This window comes from Chiroxiphia lanceolata, chromosome 3 (genome assembly GCF_009829145.1).
Source record: "Chiroxiphia lanceolata isolate bChiLan1 chromosome 3, bChiLan1.pri, whole genome shotgun sequence".
NCBI classification, from domain to species: domain Eukaryota; kingdom Metazoa; phylum Chordata; class Aves; order Passeriformes; family Pipridae; genus Chiroxiphia; species Chiroxiphia lanceolata.
This window is the reverse complement of record NC_045639.1, coordinates 47,975,152-47,995,682: the sequence shown is the minus strand read 5'-3', so window position 1 is coordinate 47,995,682 and position 20,531 is coordinate 47,975,152. Positions and strand designations below refer to the sequence as shown.

General features: G+C 40.6%; 1 protein-coding gene across 1 annotated transcript in view; it reads left to right on the top strand.

Annotated features, from left to right (window-relative positions):
- Window positions 1-20,531, top strand: part of IGF2R (insulin like growth factor 2 receptor) — a 57,890-nt gene that overhangs the window by 714 nt on the left and 36,645 nt on the right. The window contains exons 2-11 of the mRNA XM_032681611.1: window positions 6,989-7,122; window positions 11,237-11,361; window positions 13,024-13,122; window positions 13,491-13,620; window positions 14,746-14,866; window positions 16,710-16,824; window positions 18,332-18,494; window positions 18,651-18,831; window positions 19,558-19,661; window positions 20,053-20,217. Of these exons, the coding sequence (XP_032537502.1) occupies window positions 6,989-7,122; window positions 11,237-11,361; window positions 13,024-13,122; window positions 13,491-13,620; window positions 14,746-14,866; window positions 16,710-16,824; window positions 18,332-18,494; window positions 18,651-18,831; window positions 19,558-19,661; window positions 20,053-20,217 (1,337 nt within the window). The remainder of the gene's footprint in view (window positions 1-6,988; window positions 7,123-11,236; window positions 11,362-13,023; window positions 13,123-13,490; window positions 13,621-14,745; window positions 14,867-16,709; window positions 16,825-18,331; window positions 18,495-18,650; window positions 18,832-19,557; window positions 19,662-20,052; window positions 20,218-20,531) is intronic.

Here is a 20,531-nt window from a genome sequence, read left to right as displayed (position 1 = left end):
ACTATTCTTCGTGTTTTGGCATGTTTCTAGTCTAATTTCAGCCATGATTTTAGTCTGGCACTAATATCTTGCTGGTCCTAATTTCTTCATTATATAGGTGAAATACGCAGAGCACATACAAGAACATGTTATCTCAATCAGTGGCACTGGGCAGGCACCAGTGTAACACAGTGAATGTAGCACTGAGGGCAGAGGTTGGATTGCTGGAGGGAATAGGTTCTCTACCTGGTGGAATTTGGGTTGCAATATTGTTAAATAATGAAAAAGTAGGTTTGCTTGCAAAATTAACCCATGAGGCTGGCAAAATATAGTTTTGTCAGATGACCAGCCTAGTTGTAGAATTGGGACAGAAGTGAGAAACTATTCTGTAGCTTCTGGGGGGAATTTAACTCCTGACAAGCCATTTTTTAAATAAAAAACACCCTAAATGATTTGGTTCTCAAGCAGTTCCTACTTAGAGAAGTATGTTAAGTCCCGTCAATATCTGTCTTGGTTTTGCTGCATGTCTGTGAGGAGAGGAATATTTGAGAGCGCCTTAAGGAGACGTGCAGTCTCTTTTTGGATGCAAATTGCTTCAGCTGGTTTCATTTTGTTGCTGGCAAGTGAAAATAGTTTGCAAATAGATAGCACAATCAGCAGTTTTCCTTTTAAGATGGACCACTTCAAAAAACTTGCATTTTCTGTTGTGCCATGGCTTTTGTGGCAACTGCTTTGAAGGACCTATACCTAGTAATCTAGAATGGGTAAAGGAAAAAAGAAGAACCTATGGTCTGATAGGTGTGAAGTCCCCATGGGGTTGTGGTTAAGTGTCTTCTTGGGTACTGTTGCCAAAAATCGAGTGAGTGATGATACAGGTAACACAAACACACTACTATTGCATGTCTCAACTGACAGATAAAGTGTGCAGGGTGTGCAGGACAAGTCCCTGGCCAACCTATTTTTGTACTGGCTTAAGACAAGGTTTTTATTTTTTACAGCTGCTAAGAAAACAGTGTCCTGGCTTTTAAGTGTTGTAATAGATGGGCCTGGTGAAACTGCAGCAGCTTCTATGTCTGGTGTCTGAATGTCAAGGTGGGCAAGGAAGAAAACTGTTGGGAGTTAGAAGAGGCACTGGCTGTCCTGTAAGTAAGAGCAGGAAAGCTGTTTTGCAGGGAGGAGGAAAGCTGTCAAAACTGTTTTGCGCAAGAACTGTGGCATGAGGCTACTTAAACTTGAGCTGGTGGTTTTCATTGTTTGTTTTGTATAGCCTTACTGCATTATGCTTGGACAGTCTGGGGAAAGAAGAAAACATTTAATTCTCTGAAACTTTGCCTAATGTCATGGCTTCGGTAACTGATTTCGTTTTGCCTTCTCCTTTGTTCATGTGTGCTCTGACAGCTGACTGTGCTGTCACGTGACTTGCAGTTGGAATTCTCCTTTTATCTTCTGTGTAGAGGTTTCTCCAGGATTGCTGCAGTATGAGCACCTGGGAAAGAATACAGGGAACTGGTTGGATGTAAGAAGTTGCTAGTTAGTTTGGTTTCTTTCTCCATTTTTCTTATTCCCTTTATGTCTCTCATGTTACAGTGCAGGAAAAATTCTGGAGTTGGACTTAAATAACCGTTCACAAAATTAACTCTACTTCAGTAGAAAGCCTGACAGTTTGGGTTCACCTTCCATGTAACATTGGGGGAGTTACTGGAAGTTTCTTTCTGTCCTTTCTGAAAAATTTGTAGAAAATGCTTCGGTTGTGATGGTAGAGCAGCAAATACAAACTGCATCCTCTGTGTGCTGTTTTGCCTGAAAATTTACACTGGATGAGAGATGATTTAATGACAGGTGATGTTTTTGCTCCCTTGCAAGGATAGGAGTTGGTGCATAACTTCAGTGATTTTTAGACTTGTGAAGGGAAGGAAATCTCAAACTGCTGTACAACACAGGATTGCTGTCACGCAGACTTCCATTTTTGGGGTTGTAAGTCAATTCTACTTTACATTTAATGTTATGGTTTTTAATAACAGCTCCTAGAACTGACTGTATGATGTACAGTTCTGTTCATCCAGACACCGTCTCTTCACCCTTTGTCATGAAACCACAACTCTGCTCATGTGTGCTGCTTGAAACCCTGGGGTTAGCATTCAGCTTGGCCCTGGTGAAGAAGCATGTGCTGACTACAGAGAGGTGACCTTTGGGTGCACTTAATCAGCTCTTTTAAGTGCTTTGACATATTGAAGTGGGAGATGTAATAAATAAGTTATTACTGGACTTATTTGCCTGTGTGCATGGTTGCTTCACATGCCTGGGAAGCTCTCATTATAATGGTATGAATGTGATTTCTCAGCACATGAGCCTGTGATAGTTCTTGTGTAGTTCAAATTGCTATCCCTTTTCTTAGGCGTTCTGTAAAATGATGTAATAGATGTGGTTTAGTGTGCAGCATGAAAGACCAGACGTCTTTTGGATGGAAAAAGCCAAAGAGCTTGTGGTGTAGCTGTAAGGTTATTACACGTTGCATGTTCTAGAAAACTTGTCTGAAGACATATGGTGTGCATGATAGTTGGAAAAGGTGATGAGTAAGCTAGGGCAGAACTAAGCATGGGTGGGGATGTATTAAAAATCTCTTGTAGCAAAGCAATGGCTGTACTTCGTGCCATTCAAGCTCGCGTTTGCTGTAAGGAGAGATTGCTTTGACTGGGGATTTCTTTACCATACATATTTGTGTGACAATGGTAGCCACATCTAGTAGTGATTTCTGTGGTGAGTGAGCTGCAAGCTTCAAATTTGCAGTGGCCATACTGGGAATTTTGCTGGTTGAAACTGCCCATAAAGTGCTTCAGATACTGTTGAATCTCTTCACTGTTCTGGTAGCTGAGGAGCTTCCGTGCACAAAATTCCGTGGATGGATAGTCATGATAGTCATATATGGAGCTGCTTTCTAACTGTGGTTGTGGGTTGCCTTGTCTTTCTGCCAGATTGTCTGTGTAACACCCCCTCAGCAAAAGGAGCCATTTCAGTGCATTCCCCAGAGAGGAAACTATGCTTTACAGCTGTTTGGAGCAGGGTGTACTGTTCTTCCTAGCAGTTATCCCTCGAGTAACAGTTTGAGAACCAAAAAGCTTGAACCATAGTTGTGAGAATGGTGACAATAGTCTTTCTGGTACTCTGCTGCATTTGAAGTGGTTTACTAGTGCTCAGACTCTCTGGCGTGGGGACACGTGTTGTGACAACCAATAGTCATCTGCAGCTTGTCTGACTCCAGTGCATCAGCTGCTGATCATAAGGGGAAAAAAAAAAAGTGGAGCTCTTATTTGATTTTAAAGCTTGCTGAAAAGTAGTTTAATTTTCTTTTTCATGCTTTTGCTTCAGTGTCTTAAAACAACACTAGGTAGTTGGAAAGGCTGACCCACAGGCAAGGTTATTCCCAGTATCTTGCTTGGACCTTGCTTGCACAACTGTTTTTGACAGTGGCCTGGGCTAGCCCTGCCTCCTTCCCTGCCTCCAGCTGCTGGTGCATGGCCAGAAACTACTGTAAGCCAGACTGGGAACTGGCGAGGCTCAGTCCCTTCTCCACTCACACACACCTGTTGTTTTTGCTGAGTTAATTTTGAGAGAGGACAGTCCCTGGGCCCAGCTTGTGTCGGGTGCTGGGGCCAGCAACACTGTGTAGAGATAGGAGGAGAGCCTGCCCTGGGGGCATTGACGTGGGTGTGTGTTTCATACCTCGTAACTGTTCACAGTTGGTTTATAAGAAAACAAGAGTCATGCTGAGGTTTCAGCAAAAGTAACTGACAGTTTTAATCAAGGCAGACACCATGTTTGAGCCCAGATCTTGAGCTGCATCAGAAATGGTTGCTTGAATGGTTTAATCTGTGAAGTAGCAGCTGTATTAAGCTGCCTGGATCAGAGGGTGCATTGCACCCCACCCCATGACCACGGCTGTTACTTTTTAAAGCTGTTGGTATAGCAGCTCCCTAAACTAGCTCAACTGCATGGAATGCAGGATAGCTTAAGCCCTTCAAACAAGATAACTTCGTCTGGCCGTGGTGAGGAGGTAATTACATCAGGCATCACCACTGGTGGAGGAGGGTGCTCAGCAAGCTGGAGGAAGCCAGTCCATGTGACTCACATGGCCAGGATGGGCAATGTGATTGCCAACAGATTGTTTCCATTATGGGTTGCAGTGGAGAGGTCAGCTTGTATCTTATTGGAAAGTAGAGCAGATGCAACTTGAAACTATTCCCAGGTACTGATTTAATGCCAGGAGCCTTTTCTCGTGAGAGAAATAATTCTTGCTTTTACTGTGAAAGTTTTTTTTGCATCTCCCTGAGAACAGCTGCTTATGCTACCTCCAGGCTGCTGTTACTCCCAATGCATAAATCCTACCTTGCTCCTTACACACTTTTTAAGAAAAATAAAAGTCCCTATAACTTCCTTGAAAGTAATGCTACTCTGAAACTGCACTAGATTTTCATTTATATGTGCCCCTGAAGTTGTGTTTTGGAACATGATTAAATGTCAGATTTCTTATTTCCTTAGTGTGGAAATAACCTTCCCTGTCCAGGTGCCTGTGAAAGGGTGGAGAGAAGGACTGGCTTCAGAGACTGCTTTGCTTTTGTTCTCTAAACTGCTTGTCTTGTTTCTCTTTTGCTTCTGGCCTGTGGGTGAACTGACTAGAAGCTGTTGATTTCCTCTATTTCATAACATGGAACTGGGAAAGCAAACCCTTAGTCTCTGACTGATAATTCTGTTGTGTGAGGGACTTATCTGTTTGTGAATGAAACAAGAATTTTTTAACTTGCGAGTTCTCTATAAAAACCAACACACTGAAGAACACTCCAGCTTGATCAAAAACTTTGTACTGTAGTATTATTTATTACGTTTTTGTCATGTGAAATGATAACTTTCTGGGGCTTCATTGTGAAGAAGTTGGGTTTGGATTGAAACACATTTTGTCCTGGATGTAAAACCAGGTTTAGTCTTTCTGTTTTCAGAGCCCTTGAAGATAGTCAGGTTCTTCCAACTTTTTATGTTTGTATTGTCAAGCTTTTTCCCATTGCTGAACTTGGTTATTCTGTAGCTTAATTATCATCTTCATCTTGCGTCAGTTTTGCCTTTATCCACTTCAGAAACACAAGAGACTAACTCAGAGAACTAATCAGTACGATTGTAAAATGTCAGATATGCCTGCTTATGAGGAAAGAATAATGGCAAGTGTTTGTCTAGGATTGAGACACAGTCCTTGAATATGTAGTTTTATTGGTGTCTCGGGTATGACTCAGTACCTGGCAAGTTATTTTTGAACCTTATATTAGGATATAAAGGCTCAAATATAATTATATATGAAGATTTTCATCTTAGTTTTTTGAGTTCGCAGAGAGAACTCTCTTGCATTTGTCCCTAACTTGTTCCAGCCATTAGCATACTGAAATTATTACTCCTGCTGTAGTACAGGGAAGCCAGGGGACCTGTAGTCAGTAATTAAAATGGAAAACTATGTGATATCTTACTGCTGACTGTTTGATTAAATATGGGATGCACTGGGTTTGAGAGGAGTTCTCAGAGGTTTTAAAATCTAGAGTAAAGTAGCTGAACTGTTGCTTCCCCTTTCTTACCCAAGGACTGGACTTCAGAGTGGAACAAGAATGATTTCCCTTTTTAGGAGGATCTGGGGTATGATAGTGGTGTGGTGCAACACCTACGAGCCAGAGATTAAGACAAACGAACCTTACTGGTGAAGCTTCACATCAGTTTAGATTTCTAGATTAAGACATGTTTCTGTGGATCAGTTACTCACTCTATGTGAGTTGTAAATAATAGGAATGCCTAATAAGTCACTGTGCTGTCCTCAGTTTTTTGGTGTGATGAGTCTGTATTAATCCTACTGAAGTTTCCACTGGGGATAGAAGGGAAGCTGGAGAATCTGTTGTGTTGCAAAAATCCATAGTGTCCAGAGGATGCAGGCTGCTGTCAGTGCCAGAAGAGCAGTAGCTGAACCAAGCTGATGGCAAACATTTATTGAGCTGTGCTTCTTTAACAGAGCTTGGCCAGAGCACTCTGCTAGTAAGCCAGGCTGTCTAAAGAGTTCCTGGCTCTAAACTAGCTGACCTGGGCCTACCTCAAAACTGAGTGATGCTGCATCATGTGAGTGACACATCTCACTGCAGTCCTAGTGCCTGCTGTGAGGGGAAGGGACTCCTTGCTTTACCTCTGAACTATGTTTAATTTAATTTTTTTTCTACTGTTACTGTGATTTATTCCCTGCTGTATTTAACCAGAGATTCATGTTCCTTTCCCAGTTTCTAGACAGCTGACTTTCTGATATGGCTGTAGCTAGATAGTGTGATCTTTCACTGCATCTCTTGTGGATAGCTCTGCTTGGTTTCCAGCTTATGACATTACCCTTCAGAAACTGTCCTTCTGATACATATATAGATATGTATATATATAACATGTAAAATGCATAAAGGTGCAGCTAGGCCCTAATAAGCAGTATTAACATCTTTTAGTCTGAATGCTGTGAGAATCTCAATCCCAGTTTTGATCCTGAAGCTGGGTGGCTCCACTGCAGACAGGCAGGATGAGACTGGCTGCTCTATTCCACTTAGTCTTAGCACTTCTGCCACTGTTATTGAGTATTGCTAAAGTGCAGTAGTGTGGGGCCTGCCAAAGATGTCTGAGACATTTATCAGGCTGTCAAGCAAAAAGGATGACCGTGGTGATATGCCTAGTCAGAGTGGCTTTCACAGAGATTTGCTAGGGAAGAATGTGTGATTGGGTGTTCAAGAAAGGGGAAAAATGGACCTGATGTATGCTCCACAAGTGGTTAAATATGTTCTTGGTCCCTCCACCATAGCAATTATTTCTGGTATTTACAAATATAGAGCACGAATATGAATCTCAAGTTAGTGGTGCTTTTAGCTTTAAACTTTGTTATTTCAGGGACTGGTATCTAGAGGGTGACAGTTAGGACAACATGAATACCAACTGACAGACTTTTTTTTCTTTTCAGTTACACTTGGAAAGCAATTGATGCAGACAAAGAGGTAGTTTACAAAATAAACTTCTGTTATGGTGTTGAGGAGTGTGGAAGCGCAAGTGCAGTCTGTGCCTATGACATCAAAAAGAAGACCTATCTGTCTGTAGGTAAGTAAACAAGTGTCTTTCCTTCTAAGTAGTTCACAATCATGTTAGTGGATGGTCTTATAACTATTGCAAACTGTGTTAGCAAAGATTTTTTTTCTTTGATTCTCAGAACAGTGTAGAACTTTGTTCTGTTGCGGATTTACTGGGATTTGGGAAAACATGATCTGATTGTAGATAACCACTGTACGGGACAGTGGAACATATCTTATGGTCTAGTTAACTGTAATCTAGTGTGAAACTGTGCAAGGCTATCTCAAGTAGAAATAAGTGCATCTATCTGCGGCAGGATATGCACTATGCACAGCTTTGTTTGAAGCTCAGTACTGAGCACAGTAGTGGACGGAGCTTGATTTATAGCTCTAAGCTATGCCACAACCTAAACTGATGTAACTTCAGCATTTTGTTCAGCGTCAGGTTGCTCTCTGTAATGCAGACTTGGAGTATTGCTGCGCTTCTGAGGTGTCATCCTTAAGTTGTTACACACAGAAAGGAAGTCAATTACAAGCAGTCCTCTGGTTTCGGTTACACTTGTGAAAGCCGGTGACTGCTTCAGTAGATCACAGATGTCCTTGGTATTCTGAGGAGTGGTGAGCTTGTGCATGCTGATCTAAATATGAAGCTGGCATATTCCTGTCCACATGCTTGCATATGATTTTATCAGTCAGAAGCGCCTCGTGCTCTGAACATTATTTGTGAACTTATTTTCATGGATGTTTGTCACTTTCAAAGTTGCTTTTCTGTTTTGGCTAATGAAACAATAATACATGAATATTGATCAAAAGGCTTTTTCTGATAGTTGACTGTTACTTCTAATAGAATAAAGCAATAGCTTTCTGAAGAATAGTATCTCTTCAGACTGCCTCTTAGTATCTGCAGATCCAAAGTCTGATTTAGCATGCTTGCCAGTCTTGCCTGCCATTGGCAGGCAGTTCTTACAAGAAACTGTGAGTCTTCAGTAAAGGTATTTGAGCCTGAACTGCTGGAAGATGGTGTGGAGGAAGATGTCTCTCACCTGTATGCCAATGCACAGCAGCTAACTACTTTCTGTTCTCCCCCTGCCTCTCTGCTAAGAGATACTTTGGTTTCAGCCCGTGGTCAGTCAGTGCTTTTCAAACGAACTGTTAGTGTTGGAACCCAGGTTTATAGAATCGCTAAGTGCCTGAATAAAGGTATATCCAAACCCCAGTTTTCTGGGATGACTGGTTAGATCACGTTTATGTTCAAACTAGAATTGCATGTAGTAGCATCCTCTCTGAGGATTGTGACACCTCAGAGCTTTTGATGCTGTTAATGTTTCATTCCTAAAATGTACAGCAAGAATTTTGTTTCCTGCCGATGTAGGTCTCAGCTCCTATGCAGTTGAGGCTTTCAGTTGCCTGTGGATTAGAAAAGAAAGCAACATCTGAGCATCTGTTTTAACGTGCTGCTTTAAGTGAGACTGTAACGTGACAGTTGGAGTGAACTTGAGGAGGTCTCTTCTTCCCATGGAAGTGTGGGAACTAGAGGCTTGTGTAGGTTTTGTTCCACATTTCTTATGGAAAGAGGAAGGAAGAACAGAGCTGGGTGATGACTATGAGCAGTATCAAACATTCCTCTGTATGCAAACCTTGAATATCTTATTGCCTGACTGCTACTGAGTGGAAGAGGATTTAGCAACAGATATACTGTGGTCTTGCAGAGGCTGTTTGAACAGACTTTCAAAAGTTAAGCTGCAAATCCTATTAAAGTAGGCCATGTTTTTAACCACCTTGCAATAAATTAAGAAATCAAGGCAGTGCACTTAACATTGTCACTGAATTTTGCTTTGTTTTATTGGTCAAATTGTCTTAGTTTTGTTCTTGCTCATGATTGTCTGAGGCTTATTAGTGATGCCTGCCATGCTTCTTCATACTGCCTCTAGTTGCAGTGGAGCTTCATCATCATCACACTGAGTTTAAATCATGCTAATGGATTATCAAGCTTCTTACTTGTTAAAAAATTAAAAATGTCACTCTTATTGAGAAGAATAATCTCTTTGATCCAGGTCTAGGCCAGTGTAAATTCTGAGTGTAGATTCCAGTTATTTAAGACAGCTAAACCCACATATTTATCTTCAAACAATCCAGATGGTATGAGATTAGCTGCACTCAGCTTTGGGGTACAGGTAAAGGACTTTGATTTGGGAGAAGGGCAATTTGTCAGCTTATAAACTTTAAGTTGTAAGCTTTCTTCAAATATGGACTTAATCAGTTCTCTTCGTTCTTTCAGAAAAAAAAGTCACTGCAAACAATTGTTTTGTTTTTAAATATCATCCATGCAGGGAGTGGCAGCTCTCAAAGTGATATGTAGCTCTTAGGTTTAAGAGAGCTGCATGGTACCTTGACTAGCATCAGTGCTGGAACTCATAAAACCTGAAGATAGCCTTTTGATAAGACAGGAAATATAAAAGGTAGAAACCACATGTATCATCTTTCTGCCCCGTTTTCTGACTTCTTTTAATTTTAAGATTATATTACTTGGGTGCAGTATAGTTTTGCTTGCCTTGCATAAGGAGATAACAGGCTGGGCAAAGCTCCAACAAGTGTTTTTAGGATGAAACATTTGGCCTAGGTGCAAAGCTGCTATCTGCAATGATTACAGATTTGACTGGCTTTCTCCTTAGTGTAGACATAAACAAAAATGGAAAGGGGGAAACTGGTAAATGCATTTTACAGTGTTCTCTGTAGTTTAAGCCAATCTCTTTGAAGAATTAAAATCCAGCTATCAAAAAAAGTAGACAAGCTTCAGTTTCCATGTGAGATCTAAAAGGACTTGGTGTTTAATACTAACCAAAATAGGTTTGAGCAGGAACATTTCAGTGACCTGAGCTGGTGCTCATCATGACTTCAAATGTGCTCCACCTTTCCCCTTCATGTCAAGTGCTGTGGAGGAGAGGAATATGCAGTGATGCAGCACTGACCCCAGTCTTCATGCAGCAAACAAGCTGTGCTAAAGGGAATGGGAAATGGAGGGGGTTTGCATGGAGGCAATAGATATGTGTCGGGTTTGTCTGCAGGCAGTGCCAGTCCCGAGGCATCAGTGGGTTCTTTGTTAAGTAGACTTAAGCTTAAGAAGAGCCAGCAATGTGCACTCACAACCCAGAAAACCAGCTGTATCAAAAGCAGTGTGGCCAGCAGGTTGAGGGAGGTGGTTCTGCCCCTCTTCTTTGCTCTGATGAGACCCCACCTGGAGAACTGCCTCTGGCTCTGGGGTCCTCAGCATAGGAAAGACATGGACCTGCAGGAGGCTCAAAAAGATACTTGCAGGTCTGGAGCATCTCTCCTATGAAGACAGTGAGAGAGTTGAGGTTGTTTAGCTTGGAGAAGAGAAGACTCCAGGGAGACCTCATTGCAGCCATCCAGTTTTTATAGGGGATTTGTAAGAAGAATGAGGACAGATTTAGCAGGGCCTGTAGTGATAAAACAGGAGGTAATAATTTTAAACAAAAGGAGGGCAGATTCAGACTATGCATAAGGAAGAAAGTTTTTAGGATGAGGGTGGTGAGGCATTGGAACAGGTTGTCCAGAAAGGTTGTAGATGCCCCATCCCTGAAAGTGTTCAAGGTTGGACTGGACAGGGCTCTAAGCACTGAAATAGTTGAAGATTTCCCTGCTCATTGCAGAAAGGTCCCTTCCAAGCCAAGGCACTCTGATAGACTCTCTCTCATCTTGTGCCAATGCTGTTTGTATAAATGGCATAAAGGCTGAGAAGCTGATAAATAGAAGCTGGTAGGAGGAAGGAGTGAATTGTGCTTGAAACTAGTTGGTGACAGCTTTCTGTTGGAGTCCTTTAGCCCTTGTTCTTAAGGCAGTGACTAGTTTGTAGTAGCACCTGCTGTTGTACTGCTTAAGATTGCAAGTGTTTGCTAAAAGGTAGGAGTGTGATTAGAGATAGTCGAACACCATCTTAACTTGGATCCAAGCTTTCAAATTGGAAGAACCACACGGATCATCCTCGGTTGCATTGTCTTCAGGTAGACTGGTATGTCTGTATACCTTGTGCTTGAAATTAGACCCTGTCTGTTGAGCTTCTGTGAAGCTATTATATTATGATAACACCCTTTCTTTTTTTTTTCCCCTCCATTTTTAAACCCTAGGTGACTTAGGCTTGCTGAGTGTTTCTGAAAGTCTTCTGGAGCTCAACACTACACGTGACTGCTTGCAGCAAGGCAGTAAACACCAAATTCAAAGCAATATTAACTTCCTGTGTGGGAAAACACTGGTAAGTCTAAATCCTCTGCTCTTCAATGGAAATAGAAGGTAATTCTAACTTGCTTTTTAGGGAGACTTGCTGTATTTTTGGATGTTCTAATTACTGAACTTCCTAGCTTTAAAGAAAAACCAGTTATGTTTTAGTGTTAAGGTCATGATTTACTTGGACTTTCAAAATTCAGTCCCAGTAGAAAATAAACTGCAGATCTGCAGTTTAGCTCTGATCATGGACTAATGTTTTTACAGAGATTGCATTGTAGTAGTTTATTAGCGTAATATGGAGGAATGAGTCAACAGTGTACAGGGTGCCATAACAATGTGAGCTGTTGTTTAAATGTTGGCTCTGCCTGAGCTGTGGACCCTAGCATGACTGTTTAATGGAACAGCATGGAGGAAAATGGCTGACCTCTGTTGTGGGTCAGCATAGTTGACAACAGTGAGTGTTAGGTTTTGTCTTTACGTTGTTGAACTAACAGTGCTTGTACATCCAGCTGAGCTTCTGAGGAAGTAGTTGTTTGTGAGAATCTGCTTGATGTGATTGGAGATCCCTGAAAAGTTTCTAGGGGTGTGTGTTTATGCAGTTCACTTTGATGCGTTTTTTGGAGTTACACCCTCCGCCTGCTTAAGAGATAGCACAACTTGGTTTTCTGTACAGACTGTGATCAGTTTACATATTTATGTATCAGAGAGAAGTATTTATTAGTGCTGCTGTTGGCACTGACAGTGCTATTGCACACCCTCTCTTGGAAATCTAGCCAATTCAAACAAAGTGCCAGTGCAGCAGAGATTTAAATGCTTCCTGTTCTGTTTTAGCACGATTCTCTAAACTAAATTAAAAATTATTGCTCAACTTCAGCTGTAACACCAGATCATAATCATCAGGCTTGTTTTTTAAGTAGCTTAGTTCTAGTACCTGTTCTTCACGTGACCTAGTAAAATGATTTTGTAAGAGTGTCTGGAACAACTTCTTTCCTCGCCTTTTATGGCAGGGTTAAATGGAGAGGCAATCAGTTTTAACATGCTGAAGTGCTTCTAGCCGAGGTGATGGAAGCAAAGTGAAAAATTTGATTGTTTTCTTTTCTCTGAAGTAGAGCTATTGAGTTGAACATCAAGTCCTGAACCATGGCACAACTGCCATCTTGAGATATATAAAAATGTGTATAACACGAGCCTGTAAAAATAAGTAGATCAGATCAGAGGTATTCTTTCTGTGTAGCAGAAGAGGCTGCTAATCAGTTGTTTTTGTAGGCTAAAAGAGAGGGAACATGGTAAACATGCATTGTCTTGCTGTGTTATCCTACTTATATGCAATTCTACTGGTGTTTTCCTTTTTAGTAAGTAGATGTGACTGATGCTTCGACCGCTATCAATTGGCATTGTGAGCACTTCTAAAAGATGTAGTGCAGTTACTGCATATTATGACTGGCACACGTTAATTTGAGTATTGGTGCATGTGCAGGCTAAGGATTTGGCATCGTCCATCTTCCTGATTTTCCCAAAACAGGCTGTTAAATAACAATTTGCTGTTAGCAAATGCTATTAAGAAACTGTATGCCTTGTTCTGTGGCGTGCTCATTTTTTCTTAATCTCTTGAATGAACTTCTTATTGTCTTCTTACTGTAAAATAAAAGTGAAGTCTGTTTCAAAGATGGATTTTTCCCTCTTTAAATAGGGCACCCCTGAGTTTGTAACAGCAACAGAGTGTGTGCACTATTTTGAATGGAGGACCTTTGTGGCTTGCAAGAAAGACTTGTTTAAACCTGTGAAAGAGGTAATCTATGTACTATCTATGCAGAAGTTACTCTTCACGTATTGGATGACTTTAACTTCCTGCCCCTACCCCAAATTAATCCCAACAACTTCATAAACCTATGTTTATATATAGGTTTGTATATATAGGTATATAAAGCATATACGTTGAACATAAACAACAGGATGGTTGTTTATGGTAAAACTCTTCTAAAAGCTAGAGCAAAACAGTCTAACTTTGGATGCCTGATTTTAAGTCAGCATGTCTAACTTTGAGCTTCCAGAAGTAAAAACCTTTTCCACATACTATCGGGGCTTCATATATACCTGTTCATAACTTCTCCCTACTTGTGTAGCATAGTTTGCCTGTAATTTTTTGTTGTTTTCTAGGTCCCTTGCTATGTGTTTGATGAAGATTTGAAGAAACATGACTTGAATCCTCTCATCCAAGTTTCAGGACACTACTTGGTGGATGATTCTGATGATGATTCCTTGTTCATAAACATCTGCAGGGACTTAGGTGTGAATGCTTGCTTGTGTCACCTGTCAGTGTATAACTTTCTTGTAATGTGGCTCTCTGTCAGGGTCTCTATTAAGGTTGTCCTATGTCCAAAGATCAGTATTTTAAGACTTACACTATTCTTTCAAGCTGCTTTTGATGATTTGAAGGCTGCTTTCTGTGAAACCAAGTCTTACTCCCCAAGTATTGAGGTGGTAAGAGATACACCTCTTCTGAATAGGCAGGTACTGTTGAAAAAGTGACTTACACTGGACTGAGTGGAAGAGCGCAGCTTATCTTGTATCTTTGTTTGCTGCCAAATAGAACCAGTATGGTTCATAGGGCTTCATGTGCTCTAAATCTAGTACTTTTGACTCCAGGTTGTTGCTCAGTTCCTGATGAACGTCCTGAGGTGCATCTCTAATACTGTTTTGGTGCTTGCATAAGTACTGGTGGATAGCTAGCATTTTGATATCAGTTGAGAGCTGTATACACAAGGAATTAAACCAGCAAAATCATGTATTTGAAACTTGCTGAAAAGGCTAGTTTATCTGTGTACTTCCACTGTGCTTTTTACTCTGCAGTTAAATAGGTATTTTGTTGCCCCTGTTAAGGGTTTTGTACTTGTAGTTCTAGTGACAGGTGTATTCTCTTAAACATCCCACTAATCTGAAACTTTTTGCTGTCAGGTTTGAATCAGATGACTTATAAGAACCAAAGAAGGAGAAGAGCCTTCCCTTTGAGGAGGGGTTACCTGTCAATTGTATCATTTTAGTGTTGTGAGGGGAATAAAAAAAAAGAAATACTTGGCATGCTTCTAGAAGTTTTCAAAGCCATATGTATCCAGCATCTGTACAAGCAACTAACTGCAGCTACTTTGGCACAAAGGATGAATTTGCTGTCCAAAACTGGGGCAGCATGAACATAAGCACTCCAGGTTTAGTTTTGCAGCATGAACATAAGCACTCCAGGTTTAGTTTTGTCAGTCTCACATTTTCATGTAGCCCATTTTTTAAAAGTACTTTTAAACAAGGTAAAGCAATGAATGATAAGTGAACCCACAGATAAAGTGACAGGATACTTCAGGTGGTAGAGCAGGGCTTAGAAACTGAGTTTTATAATCTATTTTCTGTGTGCTATAACCAGGAAGTTCAAGTGGAGAGACCAAGAACTGCCCTGTGGGCAGTGCTGCTTGCTTGTTACACAAAGGTCAGGCATATGATGTTGGTCATCCAAAGGAACAGCTGAAACTCCATGGCAAAGACAGGTATGTAATTTTTGGGGTGATACTACTGTGAATACTTCTCAGTCATCTGGGCTGGAAACAATATTCTTGCTAACAGATGAGTCTTCTAAAACTTAACAGTAATACTGCTCCAGTGCTGAAGCATTGGTGGGAAAAAATTCTTCAGATACTGTCAGAGCAGGCTTTTTCAGACCTTCTGTTGTACTGCTATAACAGATCAAAGTTTCTCCTTCACTGCGAGACTACACAACTGAGTAGAACTGGAGTTCTCTGCCCACAAGCAGCAGAGTGAGATTTGACCCTGTCTGCTTGCTGTCTGAGGGCCCACAGGGTAAATGCATTTGGCTCTCAGTGGTTTTATGCACTGTATTTGACTCGCTCTGCTGCCCAGAAGTACTTTAAAAGTTAAGAATAGGACCGATGTTGCCCTTCTGTGTCTTTTGCATTAATGAGTTCTTAACAGAAGAAATCGATAAACTTATTATCCTGGTGGTGGCAAAGCTGGGACTACAAAAAACTGTTTCCTTGTTGCTGCTTCTGTTTTGCTTGCTGCCTTTTATGCTGGAAATAAATTTGAAATAAAAACAAAACTGCAACAAAACCAAATCACAAGCAAACAAAAAAACCCAGCCAAAAAAGCACTCAATCCAATGTGGCTCAGGGACTTACTTAGCATGCTGATCTTTCTGATCTTCGGGTCATCTGAACCCACTTACCTTGTCTGTAGGGTCAATAGTACCCCATTGACTGCTGCAGTACTGTTTTATCTCAGATGCAAGCTGAAGAAAACAAGCAGAATAAACAAAAAATAGGGAGGCCAAAGGTTCTGACCTGTCTGTGATAAGGTTGAGGGTTTTATTTTAATTTACAGATGAAATTGTTAGTCTTTGTTTCATGCTGGGTGGAAAGCCCTACGACCAAGTGGCTGATGTGTTCTGTACCAAGGCAGAAGCTTATATCTGAGCGAGCACAACCTTATTCTAATATTAAATGCAACTAGTACTCTATAAAAGTGCCTGACAAGCAGGCTTTATCTTATTCCCCTTTAGAATTAAAAAGCTCTTCATTGCTTGAGGAATATTCACTGTATATGCTCAGTCAGACTAGGGTGGCCTGGGAAGGGAGTAAGGCAGTTGTATATCTGTGTCCTCAGGCATAGAGAGGCCAGTTGGAGGTGTGGCTAACCTGAAACCAGACTGTCACCCTTCTGCGAGCTGTTGCTTTCTGCCTGTTAAACTGTATAGAACATAAATGCTTGGTTGGAAAATTGTGTTGATCTCCTTGCTCTCTCAAACAAGTCGTCTTGCCCTTGGTCTTTCCTTGTCAGATAATTATCATGTTTCATTCTCCTACCTCACTTGATCTGATCCAGTTGCCTTGCTCCTCGCAATTTGCTGATGGGTTCATCTTACTCTTAATTCTGGGGGTAGAATGGAAAGAGTTTATGCATACAGAGGTGGTAAAGTGTAGGAATGTGGTAAACCGGAGTGGTTATTACTTTCAAAAGCTACAAGACCATTTACCAAGTCTCCTCTCCAGCTGTTTGAGCAGAAAGCTGAGAGTGTTCTTGTGACTGTCAGCTAAATTCTTGCTACAATGTGTGTTAAAAGGCATTCAGCACAGTCTTAACTGGGGTGCAAGAGGATACTGTATTAAGTAATTTTGCTGGGACTGTTTGAGTCTTTGTTTTTTGTTAACTGTAAGATTGAAGGAATCAGGACCCCCATAAAAGTTGCTTTCAGGAGCAGAACTACTTTGGTATGTTCTTCCTGAGTATCTATCAAGGAATGGGCAAATAGCCTTCTTCTGTAGAGTTCACAGTGTCTTAATTGTTTTTTTTTGGTTTGTTGTTTTCTATTTCTAGGCTGGTATTGAGTTATGAGACAATATATAGTGATGAAGAAAAGCCAGACTTCTGCCTAGGCCATAACCCAGCAGTGACAATCACTTTTGTTTGCCCATCAAAGAGGGGAGAAGAGGTAACTTTGCTGTTTTAGTTTAACCCTTTGACTTTTGTGTGCATTTTTATCTTTCATTTTAATTCAGGGCTGAGGAGAACATAAATATTCATGGCTTGTAGATTACGAAGAGTGTGAAATCATAAATATACTCTTAAAGTTTTCTAAAACTTAAGAAATAAATAAGAACTTGAATAAAATTTCCCTAGGGGTGTGTTGTCTCTTAGTATCAGTGAATTTGGTTGTCCCTTTATGGGTTCAAATCTTTCCTCTGAGCATAGGATGGGGTTAGTATATTGTTAATCCTTGGCACGGAGTGCTTGCTGTTGAGCACTCTTCCTCATCCGTCAGGCTGGGCATGCTTATAGCTGTTGCATGTAACTTTTCTTTATTAATCTGTCCTTCCTCAGGGGAAAAAGAAAAGCTAGTAAGTGTTATCGCATAGCAAAAGTCACTGAGCAGCCTCCTGAATTCTTTTTAATGTAAAGTAAAATCTTTAGCGTTAAGCCACAACTCAGTTTTTGCAGGACACTGTTTTAGCCTAGCTTCAGTGCAGTATGATGATCACTGTTGTGATGCTGGGTCATTTCAGCAACTTACACAGCTTGAATTGGGCCAAAGTGACTATTGCTAATGGTCTGCCATTTCATACAGTGATGCTTTTCATTGCAGCTTAGTGAAGGAGGAACTCTTGTCTAGCTAATTCTTGGTTTAATGTTCTGTCCATCATCTGACCTGGATAGGTACCATACTTCACCCTCATTGCTGCGGAAACAAACCACAGGCTCTTGTCTACTGTGACTTTGTAATGCCTTGCTACAGCTATGCACACTTGTAGTATGGTAGTATTACTGATGATACTTGTGCCTGTAACTTACCTCATAGATACCTGTGTATCTGCCAGTTGTTCTAGTGGATGGCAGAAAGACAGATTTATGATACAAAGTGGATTTCTAATGTTTCACTTCAAAGCGAGGAAAACTGCTTCTCCCAGGATGTGCAAAAATATTTCGCTACAGAAAACTCGTCTGACAGAAGTGTTGGTTGAAGAGTTCTCAAATGTCTTTCAGTCTTGATTTGGACTGAGGGAATCAAAGTTGCTAAAACACCAGAGTATAAAAGTCTGCTTTGCCTTCAGAGAACACTTGATCTCTGCTCCCCTCATTGTGGACTTCTCTGAGGCAAACGCAATCCAAGCTGTGCTTAGCTATTTGGGCTCACATCTCCACTTTTCCCACCACATTAAGTAAAAGTGCTTTTTAAAGCACTGTTAACTTCTGCTGTCCATCTGCTAATGCCTGATACTTCTGTTTAGACTTCAACTAGTTTGCCACATCATTTATAAGACCTGTTTTATTTTTTTCTCAACAACTGTTTCTGAGAGGTTAGAAACAATGTTTGCACATCTTAAGCAATTTACAGGTGAAGTAGTTGTTACTGATCCTAAAGGAATGTGACACTATTGCTTTAACGATTATATTTCAAGTAAGTCTACTTATAACTTAATTTCTGTTCACTTCCATATCAGAGTGCAGGTCCCAAACTCACAGCAAAAACAAATTGCCGGTATGAAATTGAGTGGGTTACTGAATATGCCTGTCACAGGGATTACCTGGAGAGTAAGCAGTGTCTTCTCACTAATGAGCAACATGATATCTCCATTGATTTAAGACCGCTTACTCAATTTCCTGGTAAGCTCGCTATTTTTCTTTTTTGTTTGTGGTTGTTACTGTCTAGTTTTGCAGTTCCATGTTTAGAGACAAGAAAAATGTCCTCCGTAGATATTTGGAGTTTCATGTCTGTTCTGATGTGTGTTAGAACACTTTTCTGTTTGTCATTTTATTCAGAGTATGTCACGCCATATGTTGCCAAAGATGACAAGGAGGAGTATTACTTTTATTTGAACGTATGTGGGAAAACTACTGCAGGTAACTGCAAGGACGGCACAGAATACATTTCATCTTGCCAAGTAAAACCTTCAAGTAACCAGCAAAAAGTGGCAGGAAGATTTCAGAACCAAACACTAAGGTGTGTAAATGCTCTTTAGTCCTTCTAACTGGTCTGATTTGACAGATCTCTGTTTCCTACTTTGATGCTTATTTGTCATGTAAGCAATATTTGACACAAAATGCAAGTATTTTTGCTCATTTTTGGTAGAAAAACTTTAAAAGTATACCAAGATAGCGTTAGCAAATAGAGGAGCCAATGAGGTGTGCAGAGGCCGTTGTCTAGACAGGAAGAGACTTTCACTGACTTTTTTGTCAGAATTGCAGACTGTGCTGTACTGCCTCTTGCATGCCTTGAGTTTTCTGTGTCAGGTGGCAGCAGAAGAAGCTGATTCTCAAGGGGCGTATGTGGACAATAGTTGGCATGAGATTGAAGCAGAGATTAATTCACCTAGATATGATCTTCCAATTTTGTCTGTAAGCACATGATCTTCAAGGAAGTAGGACTTCCTTCAACTGCAAAAATAGCCACACAATAAACTAATGAGAATACATATTCCACCACACCTAGAGTAGCTTTAGAGTATTCTTTGAACTCTATAGAAATTAATGAAAAGTGACCAGAAAACTCAGTGGATGCAAGCCTTTGTTGCAGTAGAAATGTCAGTATTAATGTTGAACAAGCATTCGTTTTCCCTTGGAGTGAGAAAATTAATGAATAAACAAGAGTTTGGTTTCTGTTATGTGAAGAACACTGTGTGATCGTGTCTGATCCCATGTTTCTGTCTAAAACTGGCTTTTTACTCAGATACTCTGATGGGGATCTCACTTTAACTTATCCAAACGGGGATGCATGTAGTTCTGGCTTTCAGAGAATGACTGTCATAAACTTCGAGTGCAATGAAACAGCAGGTGAGTTTAACAAGCTGTGGTGACTCTGCTCAGGATTTGACTTCTGTGCTTGCTAGTAGACCTTATACTCAAAGGAATGCTTGCTTTGAGCCACAGCTAAAACACAAGAAATAAATATTGTTACAGTAAGCACTAATTTCTGTTGGCTGACAGAATTGTTTTGTGCTTGTAGTAGCACTGCTAGTATAAATTTACACCAAAGATTGAGAAGATGGAGGTATGAAAGAGTCTTTTTTTCTCAGCCAACAGTAAAATACCAGAAACACAAGTCCTGTGCAGCAATTAATTTTTTTTTTAATCTTCCTTGCTCATTACTAGTCCTTAAATCTCCTTCCTTATCTCTTTCCCCCACTAGAACCCTTACATCTGTTTATCTATTTTCAATGTTAAGGTAATGATGGTAAAGGAACTCCAGTGTTCACTGGTGAAGTGGACTGCACCTACTTTTTTACTTGGGATACAAAATATGCATGTATTCAAGAGAAAGAAGATCTCCTTTGCAGAGTTACTGATAAAACAAAACACTATGACTTGTCACCTCTTACCCGCAGTTCAGGTATGGCAATGAAAATTAGCTTTCAGTTACTTTTGTCCTAAGTTTACATGCCATCTCTGGTGCAATTCTTTAGCTGAACATCAGTCAGCTTTTGCTGTTCTTAGTGAATTTCTACGATGTTTTTTGCTTCCCTCATCCCAAAAGTATGAGTGCCTTGTGAAAGTAACCATATCCATGACTGCCTTGGTTGCCGCCATCTTAAGTGGTTTTAACTCACAACATCACAATTTGGGTTGAAAGGGACCTTTAAAGACCATCTAGTCCAACCCCCATCATGGGCAGGGACACATTCCACTAGACCAGGTTGCTCAAAG